The 13,151-nt window shown below is 38.9% G+C and overlaps 2 protein-coding genes across 3 annotated transcripts in view; one reads left to right on the top strand and one right to left on the bottom strand.

The window, feature by feature from the left end:
- The window catches only part of LOC106548844 (adenosine receptor A1), a 66,393-nt gene extending 53,519 nt beyond the window's left edge, over positions 1 to 12,874 (top strand). For both annotated transcript variants that reach the window (XM_087720243.1, XM_087720242.1), the window contains exon 3: positions 11,768 to 12,874. In XM_087720243.1, coding sequence (XP_087576369.1) covers positions 11,768 to 12,371 — 604 coding nt within the window. In that variant the 3' untranslated portion in view covers positions 12,372 to 12,874. The remainder of the gene's footprint in view (positions 1 to 11,767) is intronic.
- A 139-nt stretch (positions 12,875 to 13,013) lies between these two features.
- The window catches only part of MYBPH (myosin binding protein H), a 39,668-nt gene continuing 39,530 nt past the window's right edge, over positions 13,014 to 13,151 (bottom strand). The window contains exon 11 of the mRNA XM_087720240.1: positions 13,014 to 13,115. The gene's annotated coding sequence lies outside the window, so the exon portion shown is untranslated. The remainder of the gene's footprint in view (positions 13,116 to 13,151) is intronic.

The following is a 13,151-nucleotide window of genomic DNA, read 5'->3' as shown; positions in this document are numbered from 1 at the left end:
TTCACATTTTCACATTTATGACGGTTGCAGCATTCCCACAGGCACGTGATCACAACTGGCATGTATAGGCAGTGTCCCAGAGTGTGATCACCTTTTACGACCTTCTGACAACCGAAGTCAATGGGGAAACCAGATTCACTTAGCATGTGACTAGCTTAAGAACTGTAGTAATTCACTTAAAAACTGTGGTAAGAAAAGTCATAAAATGGGGCAAAACTCACTTGACAACTGACTTGCTTAGCAATGGAAATTTTGGGCTCAGTTGTGGTCATAAGTCAAGGACTACCTGGTTTGAGAATTTTATGTAACAATGTATATATCAGTGATGGCGAACCTATGGCACACGTGCCACAGGTGGCACGTGGAGACATTTGTCGTGGCATGCGAGGTGCTGCTCTGTCAGCTGACCAGCGTGCATGTGTGCACTGGCCAGCTGAGTTCACCCTTTTTTAAAGGCATTTTTCGCTCTCCCAGGCGACAGAGGCTTTATAGAAGCCTGGGGAGGGCGAAAAGAACTCTCCCCGCCCCCCGGAGGCCCTCCGGAGGCTTCATGAGCTTCCCTGAAGCCTCCGGAGCATTAAAAACCCGCCCTACGAGCAAACCAGAAGTTTCGGAAATTACTTCCGGTTTGCTCAGGGGGTCGTTTTGACTGCTCTGAAGGCTTCAGGAAAGCCTGAAGGTCCCTGAAGCCTTCGGAGTGCTTAAAACGACCCTCCAAGCAAACCGGAAGTGACTTCTTGTCCAATGAATCAGACACCTTGATACTAAACTTGATCTTAGCCCAAAGTTCAGGAAGTGATACCTGAGAGTGAACCTGCTATGAAGGGTTAATAAGGTGAACCTTGACTTTCTGCTGATCATAAACATAGTCATAAGTTGGAAAGATAATTTTGTTTCATTACTGAATGTCTGCTCGCTTAAACAATGATATCTACTATGTCACTCTAATCCAATCTAATTCCGTTTTTCTGCTCTTCTGTCAGGTACCTTAATTTGAGTCACTCGTTGCCAGGCATTAGCTTCAACATTTAACCAAAATTGGTACCTAATGCTGGGTTTATGGCTGTCATTTTATATGCCCTTTTCAATATATCCTCATGTCTAACTGAATTTAGAGGAGGTTCTTTTCATAAGAACCATTATTTTTCTTATTACATTAACCTGAACTGAATAGCCTTTCTCGCTAGTAATGATTCAGTTTTAATCCCATAAACATGCAATAAAGAATATTTTAAAACTCCAATGTTCTATGGAGCCAATAGGTGCAGAGGGCATGAGAGAGTGATAGAAGCAGAATGTTATTAAAATAAATGGCTCTGGGTTTATCCTGGAGTAATGGTGAACTTTCACTGTCACGAAAGATGAATCAAGCTTGTTCCCTCCAGCTGCTTTGATTGCATCTCATGTTCCTTTTGTCTGCTGCATATGAATGGTGCACAGGAGCTCCACAAGGTTATTATGGCAACTAATTCAGAACAAACTAAGAAGTTTATGGGGTAATCTGACATTTCTTGGTCATAGTTTTCTCAAGGGGTTGTGAAACAAAAATACTAGGCATATGTTTATACAGGTGATCCTTTAAAGCAGGGTGGATAATTGCATCTGGCTACCCTAGCATTCCACTTGCAGTCTCCTAATACCTTAAGATCATGTTTTCAAAATTTGATAAGACTATGCAATTATTAATAGCAAATATTGTGTTGCTCCAAAAAAGAGGGGAAAACAGGAAAATAGGACCTTCTGAGAGACAAACTGGTCTGATTATCACTCTTAAACTATCCCCACTCCAAAATCATTTTGCTACTCAATTTTGTTAGTGATTCTGAGTATGTGTGTGGGGGGTGAGAGTTTGTGTGGATGAAATTTGGAGTTCTCCTTTGGAGGCTTTCCAGTCTGATACCCATCTACTTATGTTGCAAAAGTTATAAACTGTGTGGGGAAAAATAAGTTCTGTTCTTCCTTGCGAGTTTCCTCCTCTACTATTGATGATTGAAGGAAGCCTGTTGTAATCCTTAATACTCTGAAATTTGTTCACCCTAAAGTTTTGAATAAAAATGCTTCAATCAGGATTGTGCATATGAAGATGAAAGGGAGTTATTATAACTTTCCACCCATGCATGCTGCTTTCTATTTGAAGCTGTTATTTGCGCCCAAAAGAAGATTGAACTAATACCATTGGAACTGAGGTTGTTAGTGTTAATATTGTCATTAGGAAAATTTTAAGTGGGATTAAACTAAGGAGGAAAGGATTTAGCACCTTTTCTTACTTGGCAGGTTTAATCTTGATTAATGAACTCACAGTTGATCTTCCTGGAACTTCCAGAAATCTTTAATACGGAATGGGGGAGGAGGAGGGGGAAAGCAGCTAATGGCTGTGTTGGCTGACTCCTGGCCAATAGACAATATTATTCAGTATGGGAAGGCATCAAGTGGAAAATGTTAATTGGCAAGACTTAAAATAACTTTGAAAAAATCTATCCACCACAAGCTAAAGTAGATAATACCGGACTAGATTATCAACAGAATTAAATGTATCATCTTGTCTCCACATATTACACGTAGCCTGATCGCTGCAATACATAGAGCAGTAGAGATAAATCAATTAAATGTCTAGCTCTGGTTCTTGAAAATAACTCTGCTGCAGCTGTCACAATATAACAGCTGTCCTGAATTTTCCCCCCTTCTCTGATGTTTCTGCATTTCCCTTTCCATGGGATTTTGACTGCAGGTTGACAGCAGCACTTTGCCTCCATATTGCTCTGTGAAGCAGCAGAGCTGATTTTCTTCAGTCTTGAAAGTTCTATGTAGCTACGTATTTAGTGCCCACTCAGTATTGGTTGGTATATGATAAACCCAGGGGTGGATTGTTACAGGTTTGTCTGGGTTCGTGAGAACCCCAGCTAATGTTATGACCAGTTCGGAGAACCTCCAAATCCTACCCCTGGCTAGTCCTGCCCACCCCACAGTTCCCACCCTGCCCCCCCCCAGGAGTCTCCACATGGCCTGTTTTGAATGTGAAGTAAGTGCAGGGCCTGCACAGAGACTCGGGGAGAGGGAACAGGCCCTTCGGAAGTTCTGGAAGGACGGAAACAGACCCATTTCTGGCCTCCAGAGCCTGAGGGAGGCAGTTTTCGCCCTCCCAGAGGCTCGAGGAAAGCCTCCAGAGCTTGCGGAAGGCAAAAATGCCCCCCCACTGTGGTGCAGGAGGCCGAGTAGGCCACGCCCACCATTGCCATGGCCACCCAGCAACTAGGCAGAGAACCCATTGCTGAATTTTTTAAAGCCCACCTCTGAATAAACCAGTCAATTAAAAAAATCAAAATAAACAATAACAGAAAACCACTACAAGCAATTATTCAGTGTTTAGAAACTAAATTTATCGCAGTCTTCCAGATGTCAGCTGTAATCACCCTGACCCAAATGCTCAAGGCTGTCTATCAAGACATTGGTTGGGCAGATCATTCCAGAGGGTAAGCACAGCCATGAAAAACAAGGGGCTTAGGGTTGGGCTGGTTTTCCTCTAGCATGAACTCCTGATAAGCCCCATCTCATGATTTCTTGGCCTTCTCCCCTTGCAGTTAACCTTGGTGTTTCAGGGGCAGTTAGTCAAGCAGTGCCCATGTTTCTGAAAATATTTGACTTTGTGAAAACCCAGCAACATATAGCATGGTTTAGGCAGGAGGCCAATTTTGGTGCTCCCTGATTGATCATCGAGAAAAACATTAACCGCTTCTGCTAAAACTTCAAGTGATAATCTGTGTCTTCACAGGAAGAGAAGTAGGTCACTTTTCTAGCTCCCAGGTCCAAGAATAACCATTTACCTCCGCCTTGCTAACATTCATTTTTAGTTAAGTGTATTTCTTTTGATTCAGGCTGTCTTCACTTCCAAGCAACTATTCAACACTTGTGCAACATTTCCCATTTCAAATGGAATGGAAGATCAGAATGTGAGTTGTTAATAAGCAGCTGACAGGAACAGACTATAGAAATTGTAATACATTTACATTTTTCATTTCCTATTATAAAAAAATATTACAGTCAACACAAGCAAAATCTGCTAAGGGAATCTAAGATGTTCAACGTGGCACCACTTCCCCATTTCTCTCTGACCGCAATCAGGGCAAACAAGATTATTTTGGTGCCGTACCCAGATTTCTAGTGAGACTGGAATGCATCTAGATATTCAGCTTTCTTAAAGTCTGTAGGTAAGCAGGATCACTGTTTCTAACTCTTGGCCAAGGAAAAAGTTACTGGTTAGTCAGTGGAAGATAGTTATCCAGATCCAGAAAGTACTCCTTAAGGTGAGAGTGGGCTTCTCCTGTTTTTTAGAATAATTATCCTAATTACTCATAAAGTGAAATGATAATAGCACAGAATCAGGAGGACAGAGAAGTATTGGAATATCATCTTATTAAAAAATGTCTGGGAATTGGCTGCAAGAATTTGTAACTGGTATTGGGTCTCAGATACCAAATGGGTGCCCTGTTAGGTGTTTGAGACCCAACATCATCCCCACCTAAACTAGGAAAAGTTGCTTTTGGGATGGTCTTGAAAAATCTCAAATCCTGATATTCTTCCATTATCTGTGCTAAGGCTTGCTATTAAAGATTGAGTCCACTTTTCATTGAAACCATAAATCATCTTCCTTAGAACATCATAGACCACAAGCTGGAGAAATATGAGTCACCCTTTTGTCATAGACATTATCCCTTTTGGGGGAGGGATTATTGCAATTTTTCTATTCCAAAAACAAATATATAAAAGATTCATAAATGCTTGGGCACAATGATTATAATTCTGTAAACTGGAATACAGTATGTTGATAGCTTGGGTGTGCTATTGAACAGTGTGGTGAGAAAAGCCTTACAGAAAGTTTCTTAGTTTTTTGAACAATGTTTGCTGATGAAGTGAATAGCTAGACAGCCAGCATACAAGTAGTGAATATGACTGCCCAGATATCAGAGTGTCCAGTCATCCCAACTGTGTGGAGGTTGAACTTATGAAAAAACAGATTTCAAGGGTCAGTCTAAAGGTGCTATGAGCAAATTCATACAAAATATATAGTGAGAAGGTTCATTCATTTTGAAATGAAAAACGTTACAAAAGGAATCAGTCAAGGCATTGAACACATCCAAAACGAAGATTCTAATGAAATCTAATTCATTACCGAATCTGGAAGTCTGGGTCCAATAGATTTTCTGGAATGCCCTCTTTTCTTTGTCTTCCCCTAGAGCCAAATTGCTTTCCCCAGGAAGCATCAAAGACAAAAGCAGCTAGCAAGCTCCTTCCTGACTAATTAACCCATAAAATAAAGGAAAAGTAAGGGAACAGTGTGTGGGAAATTAGCTAAATGCCCACCTTACATATATCCATACTACAAAAAAAAGTTATTATCATAGCCACTGTACGTGCATTCAAGCCTCAGAAGGCTTATCAACCTTTGTACAGATCTAGGCCAATGTTTTTACTTCTAATATCTGCTCTTAGATAGTGTTTTAGATATCTGAAATAAAGACAGAACTAGAGCCAGCAATATAACAGATGTCTGGCATTGAGCCTGAAATAGGGAGTCCCTTATATTTATCAAAGGAATGTATAGGCGGCTATAAATTCTAGAATCCAAACTAGAAGTGTTCCTTTATTTATTAAACATCTTCATACCATCTTCATGACAGGCAACTGAAATGTAATTGCTTAACAGCTCAAAGGTATGTCATGCATTTTTACTGTGCTGTGCAAAACAGAAAAGGGGAGAGATTCTAGTGAAAGAAATCACAGAAAGAGGAATTCCTGAGCAGGACTTTGCAATTTCCATAAACAGAAGGAACAACAGCCTAAGAAGAGCAAGATCAAAGACGGAGCTTGCTTGAAACAAGGCACTTTAAATGGCAGTATCATTAACTGCCTTTATAATAATAATTTAGATGAGCTGCATTTCAAACCTGACCTCAGGCTTCAACTTTCCTGCTTTATTTTATTATGGCAACAAGCACAGAATTTGTAATAAATGCTGAGGATGTTTGCAGATGTCTGGCATTGCAAAAAGAATTCATAAGAAAAGTCAAGGAAGGAATAATCAGTAGATTTTGAGATGAACACCATCCCATAGAGTCGGACATGAGTCACTGGGAAAACTTTCCCTCCTCTTGTTTTTTTTGATAATCAGAAGTATATCGATTAAATCTATTGAGCAGAGGTGATATTCTGACCAATTCTGGAGAGCCGGTAGCAGAAATTTTGAGTAGTTTAGAAAACCGATAAATACCACCTCTGACTGGCCTCGCCCCCATCTATTCCCTGCCTCCTGAGTCCTAATGGATCTGAAGGAAATGGGGATTTTGCTGTAACCTTCCCCTGGGGTGGGGAGGGAATGGAGATTTTACAGTATCCTTCCTCTGCCATACCCACCAGGCCATGCCCACAGAACCGGTAGTAAAAAAAATTGAATCCCACCACTGCTATGGAGGTTTGCTTCATAGAAGAGTTTGCATTATACAAGTAATATGAAGCACTCAGGACAGCAAATCATGTCACCTCAAAAGTCGTACCATTTCCAAATCATGTCATTTCCTGAGTCTAAGAGTTCCAATTTTGATAGTTGAAGAAAGAAAATCAAGTAATCACTGTGCTTTTAGAAGTGGGAGGACCACAATACTTGGAGAAGTGACGCCAAAGGAGCTCCACTCAAAATGAATGAAGCACCCTTTCATAGTTTTACATAATATATAGGTAACTTACCGACTTTGGCTCATTTCAAAAACTGTGCTGGGTTTTGTGTGTGTGTTTGTAATGATTTTTGTTCTTAAAACTTTAAACCATTCAAAGTTGCTAGCAGTCAGATGACCTACGTTTAATTAGGAGCCTTAGTGGCACAGTAGTTAGAATGCAGTACTGCAGGCTACTTCTGCTGACTGTCAGCAATTTGGCAGTTCAAGTCTTACTGGCTCAAGATTGACTCAGCTTTTCATCCTTCCAAGGTCAGTAAATGAGGACCCAGATTGTTGGGGGCAATATGCTGACTCTGTAAAAGTGCTTAGAGAGGGCTATAACGCACTGTGAAGTGGTATAAAAGTCTAAGTGTTATTGCTATTGCTAATATTATATAGTTGGTCACAGTCAGCCAGATATTTAAGCTGAATTTAGACTTTTTATCCACCTATTGAGTCTTTCACAAGGACCTATTCTTCTTCTACTTAAGTCTTAAAAAGGAGTGATCTGGCTTCATTTTTATTTGGATGTGAAACGCCTGGCAATATCAGGGATTGGGAAAGTGGAAAAAACATATTAAAAGAAGAAAATGGAATACCAAAGAAAATAGCATGGACATGTCCATGAATTCACCAATAATTTAAAAAATTAGCTTTTCGAAAGCAGCCAATAGAATATGTGGTTCTCTTCTAATTTTCTTAAAGATGAATGGGTGGATCAAGTCTCAGCAGCTGAAAAAAGAGACAAAAATGATCAAAAACTCCAACTTTATGCTGTTTATTGGTGTGCAGATCACTGATCCTAAAGCCCAGTTTTACTGAGGAAATATGGATGGGCTTTTTTGCCTTGAAAAGCCCAGGACTTATCCGCATATGTGAGATTTATAGAAGGGCAATACGTGAGCCATTAAATCAGATATCAGAAAACGTAGTTCCTCCTGAAGCCAATTCATTTTTTCTCTAATTTATGGATGCCTCTTTATATTCATTTATGCTGTATCATAAATATTTTTTGAATGCTATTTTCCCATTCACACTGAATTTGATGGGAAAGAAATTACTTTCTTTTTGCCAAAGAAGAATAAAACTTTCAAAAAAATTCTCACAAAAGTGAGATTGAGGTTTAGCAATTTTGTTACTTTCAGGTTATGTTATGTGATTTTCACTGCGATTATTTTTTTGCAGAGATACGTAGCTTTCTCTTCCTGTTCTCACTTTAAGATTAAATTTCAAGGCTAGGCATTATGTTGTAACTCTTTTCATGCAATCTCTTCAGATAAGTACAGGGAACCCTTCGTCTACCACAGTTTGTTATGTGACCATTCAAAGTTACAAGCGCGTTCAGAACAGTGACATGACCATTTTTGCACTTATGACCATTGTGGCACCCCCATGGTCACATGACCAAGACTCAGGTGTTTGGCAACTGGTTCATGCTTATGACGGTTGCAGTGTCCTGGGATCACGTGATCCTCCTTTGTGACCTTCTGACAAGCAAAGTCAATCGGGAAGCCAGATTCACTTAACAACCTTGTTAGTAATTTAGCACTGCAGTGATTCATTTAACAATCGTGACAAGAATGGTCGTAAAATGGAACTTTGACTTGGGTGGGGAAAACCTGGAAGCTTTCAGATTCGGGTTTTCCCAGATGTGCCAGTATGACATCTCTAATAAAATGGATCTTTGAGGAAACTCAAGCATTGGAGCAGTGTTTCTCAACCTTAGCAACTTGAAGATGTCCGGACTTCAACTCACAGAATTCCCCAGCCAGCGAATGCTGGCTGGGGAATTCTGGGTGTTGAAGTCCGGACATCTTCAAGTTGCCAAGGTTGAGAAACACTGCATTGGAGTCTTCTTTCCTTGGGGGTGTTACTTGGAACCCTGACAATGACCCTTCTATAGAAACCTCTGGTTTTTGCTGCTTTCGCCCTGGCACTTTGCAAGGTGGAAAATCCATTCCCATTTTTGTTGTTGTTGCAGGCTTTAGAATGATTGTTCTTCTATAAAGCCCAACTTTATGCTGAGGGAAGACCATTAGCTGATTACTGTGCTCTGGTTGACCGTGGAGCTCTCTTGGGCTGTTCCTCTGTGAGATCATCGTCTTCTCTATGGGGTAAATGAGCATTTGCCTCGGAGAAGCCACGTCCGAGAGAGCCACAGAATAATTGCTTTGTCACTTAATGATGTTTATGCTAGTTTAGCCACATTGCATTCTGGTAATTCAGTTTTCTCATAATGTCAACAGGACTACAGCAGATGGTGGTGTGTTGGGGTAAAGAACTGTATTTTTTTAGCAGTAACTGGCTTCTGACGTGTCTTATTTTTTATGCCTAATTTAAAGAATTTTCACAGAAGTGAATGTGAAAACTGTTTGCAAGGTGTGGAAATAATTGTGCTCTTGTTAAAGACTTTTTTCCTCTCCTTTCATTTGGGACTTGGCTTACTTCTTTGAGCCATCTGGAGCTAGCTGCTCTGCCAGAAACTTTTAACTGTGCCTTCTCTCTTTCTCGTGAGGCCGGTACTCTGGTTTTTACACTGCACAGAGTGATCTCTGAGCTGTAGGGGGTGGTTGTTCTTTCATTCTTTCATTTTCATAAACCTCAAGAGTACCATCACATAGCTTGGACATCAACTTCTCTCATGTCATTGTGCTATGTGGGGATTATGGAATTAAAATCTAAACATTAGCATCAAGAATATTGGCAAAAACTATGGGCTATTAGGCAGAGTTCCCGCCACCTTCAGCATTTCTTGAAAATAATCTTATTTACTTATTAAATTTATATGCTGTCTGTCTCACTATCCAAAGTGACTCTCTTGTCATAAACGGTGCATCTTCAGAGTCAAATGTAGCTCCCTTGTACTTCCCAGAATTGCCTTGCTTACACCTATATTTTGATGTAGGAACTTAAGTGACCTGATAGTATAGATCTAATTAAAAGAATAAACTTAGTTCATTTTCTAAATATAGACCCCTTCCAGTTCTGGCTCTATTTGCATACATGACATGACCCCGTCCATTTTGTATCCTTACTTAATTCACTCTATCTTCCACTCTGTCATGTATTTATGTTGAGGGTCTGGCTGCCAAAAGATGGGTTACCCCTGATGGGTGGACAGTGGACAGGATCCTCCTTTCCTATTATTTTCCAAAACTTGGAAAATTAGAATTGTTGGTGAAGCAATATAGATATGAAAACTACGCAAACAGCTAATACACTGTGGAATTCTCCAAACTAAAATTGAAAGCAAAGTAATAACATTATGGAAAACTATCATTCCTTTAGTGTCCTTTTAGCGCTTCTAAAATAAAAGCCTTAAGTCAGCTGTTGGGGAGGATGCTGTTTTCTAACTGCAGCCCTGATTCCTTTTTTTTTTTTTGTGGGGATGGGTGGGTTGTTTTTAATTTCAAATATGGGGGATAGTCAAGTATTGTAAAACAAGTAAATTATGCAGGATTGGTATTATCTGGCTCTTCTCCATTTGAGCAGTGTTTCTGCAGCAGTTTTGATAACTTTAAGATGTGTGGACTTCAGCTCCCAGAATTCCTCAGTCAGCATGAGTTTCTTAAAATGGCTAAGGTTGAGAAATCCCTCTGGTGGGACCCATTAGAGAGCCTTTTCTGCCACAATGCCTGCCCTCTGGAATATCCTCCTCCAGAGATTAGATTTGACTTGACCCTGCTGGTCTTTGGCAGATCAGGCTGTGCCATTCCTCTGTGACCTTGGCAGTATGGGTGAACCATTCATGTTGACTTAAATGGAAGACATAGAATATTCTCAAAAACTGTTCTAGGCTATTGATAGGAGGGTTTTTTGTTTTTGATTTTGGCTTTGTTGTCCTATTTTTATTTTGTGTTTAATTGTTAGTCATGGGCAGCCATATACATTTACCAAATAAATAAATACATTCATAACCATTCATTCTGATTCCAGATAAAAGAGTAATAATAGGAGAGATTGCAGAGAAATGTTAGAATTAAATGGGCAGCACTTGAAAGAAAATGACTAACTGCTATGAAAAAGAAAATGAGTGAACAATGTGTATTTTAACAAAAAGCTCAAAAGAATTCACACACTTTTATTTTATTTGTTTTGTTGCAAACCATAGCGGAAAATTACATGTAGATGTTTAACAAGCATTGTCTTGGGATTTTCCTTACCCATTGATTATATATGCTGGTGTGGTTTGTTTATAAATACAGCTGGTTCATTAGTAAATGCAAAACATGTTTACATAAAATTGCTAATAAACTCTGTAGAAAACCTCTAGGCTAATATCTTGTTTTGACAATGTCAAACACGATTTCAAATCCATACAATTTTCACTTAGATTTAGGTTTAGGTTTATTAGATTTATATGCCGCCCTTCTCCCAAGGACTCAAGGTGGCGTACAACATTAAAAGAAACGCATAATACAAAAGTTAAAAAAAATATTAAATAGAATATCCCAAACAAACCCAATTAGAATTGACAAAAACATTTTTTTTTAAAAAATGAATTAAAATTAACAATGATCAATAATTTATTTTGTTTTGTTCACGCCAGGCTGGCTTTATTATTTATTTATTTATTTATTTATTTATTTATTTATTTATTTATTTATTTATTATTTGGATGTAGTTTTAGTTTGGGTTTAGAGGAAAAAACGACTCTCATGATGGCAGATAGAGAACTTAAAGTCTTGTCCTGTTGAGTCCATTTCTTTGGGTAATTTTTGTAGTGTTTGAAGGATAGAATAGGTCCTGGAGGAGGGAGGGAGGAAAAATAAAAGATTGCGTATTGTTTTAAGAAAAGTTCATAAACAAACAGCCCTCTTGTGAGAGATTGTGGGAAGGCTGAGAAAGTAATGGAAGTGAACAGTCTAGAGATAGTAGGACAACTGTTGACGCCTTGTCAGCAAACTTGATGGCAGAAAACCCAGAAACAATCATTTCAAATCATACAGAGAAACTCTGCCTTAATAAATGAATGATGGTTAGAAATAAGAAGGGAAATTAACTGAGACCAAAGTGTAGTTATGCCTGTAATGTCACAATCTTATTCTTTCTTTCCACAGTTATAAGAATGTGATGACCCCCAGACGTGCAGGGGTTGCTATTGGCTGCTGCTGGCTGATCTCCCTCCTTGTGGGCATGATTCCGCTATTTGGATGGAACGAAAATGAAAAAGACACCTTCAATTCTACTTGCAAATTTGATAAGGTCATCAGCATGAAATACATGGTTTATTTCAATTTCTTTGGGTGCGTGTTGCCTCCACTGGTCTTTATGCTCATCATCTACATAGCGGTTTTCAAGATCATTCGCAAACAACTCAGCAAAAAGTTTGGATCCAATTCAGCATGCCCAGAAAAATACTATGGGAAGGAACTGAAAATTGCCAAGTCTCTTGCCTTAGTGCTATTCCTTTTTGCTCTGTGCTGGCTTCCTCTGCACATTTGCAACTTTGTCGCCCTATTCACTCCTGAATTAACAAAGTTACAGATCTTCACCCCAATTGCTGTATGCATGACTCATTTGAACTCAGCCATGAACCCCATTATTTATGCATTTAGGATTAAAAAATTCAGGACCACATTCCTGCAAATCTGGAACCAGTATTTTCATTGCAAAATGAACAGGCATTCAAATAATATTGGTGATACTGACATTGCTATTTAGGAGTTATGGACTGCAGAATTTGGGGATGCAGCCTTCAAACTGTACAGGATGATCTACACATATTCCTTTCATTGTCCATTGCCTCTGAACAGGCAAAGCTCAGAGGCAACCAAGAGTATTATTTATTACTTCTACTAACAATACTCCACTTGGTATTCTATTCTTAAATTGACATATATTTACCTATTTAATGGGGAAATATACCAAAAAAAAAGCTGTGACATATCTTTCATTCCAATAAAGAGGAAATTAATCTCAGTAGTTTTGTTTTTCCTGTAGGGATTTGCAATGTACTGTAATAAATGTTGGAATCCTCAATAGTTATATAAAATAATCCAGAGAAAAAAACAAAGAGAAATATGGAAGAAAACCTTGTCTTCAATGGTTGTAAAACATTGGCACTATCTATATTTAATATAGACAAGTATAATAGCTAATGAGTTTGTATGAGCAAGCAATTCATATCCTCTTATATTTATCAACTTATTGCCAGTTGCAAGCGTATTTCAGATGTCACTAAGTATTATGTGACTTTTTCTCTTTTTTTTCTTTCTGCCATAAATCTTTACACATATAGTACCAGATTAATTCAATACATCAGCAAAAATACAATTGAATAATAGACAACAGTAGAATCTGCCAACTTGATGAGATTCAAAAGGCCTTCTGCAGATCTTAACTCCATCAAGGAACCAGAGCTGGAATCTTCTTTGTGGTGGTCCCCTCTTCTGGAGAAGCATGTCCCTGAAAATAGGATTGGCCCATCATTTGCTGATATCT

The sequence above is a fragment of the Thamnophis sirtalis genome, unplaced genomic scaffold, assembly GCF_051295495.1.
Source record: "Thamnophis sirtalis isolate CommonGarterSnake01/CBP01778 unplaced genomic scaffold, rThaSir2_p1.2 scaffold_7, whole genome shotgun sequence".
NCBI classification, from domain to species: domain Eukaryota; kingdom Metazoa; phylum Chordata; class Lepidosauria; order Squamata; family Natricidae; genus Thamnophis; species Thamnophis sirtalis.
The sequence above is the reverse complement of the archived record's forward strand: the minus strand, read 5'-3'. Positions and strand labels throughout refer to the sequence as shown.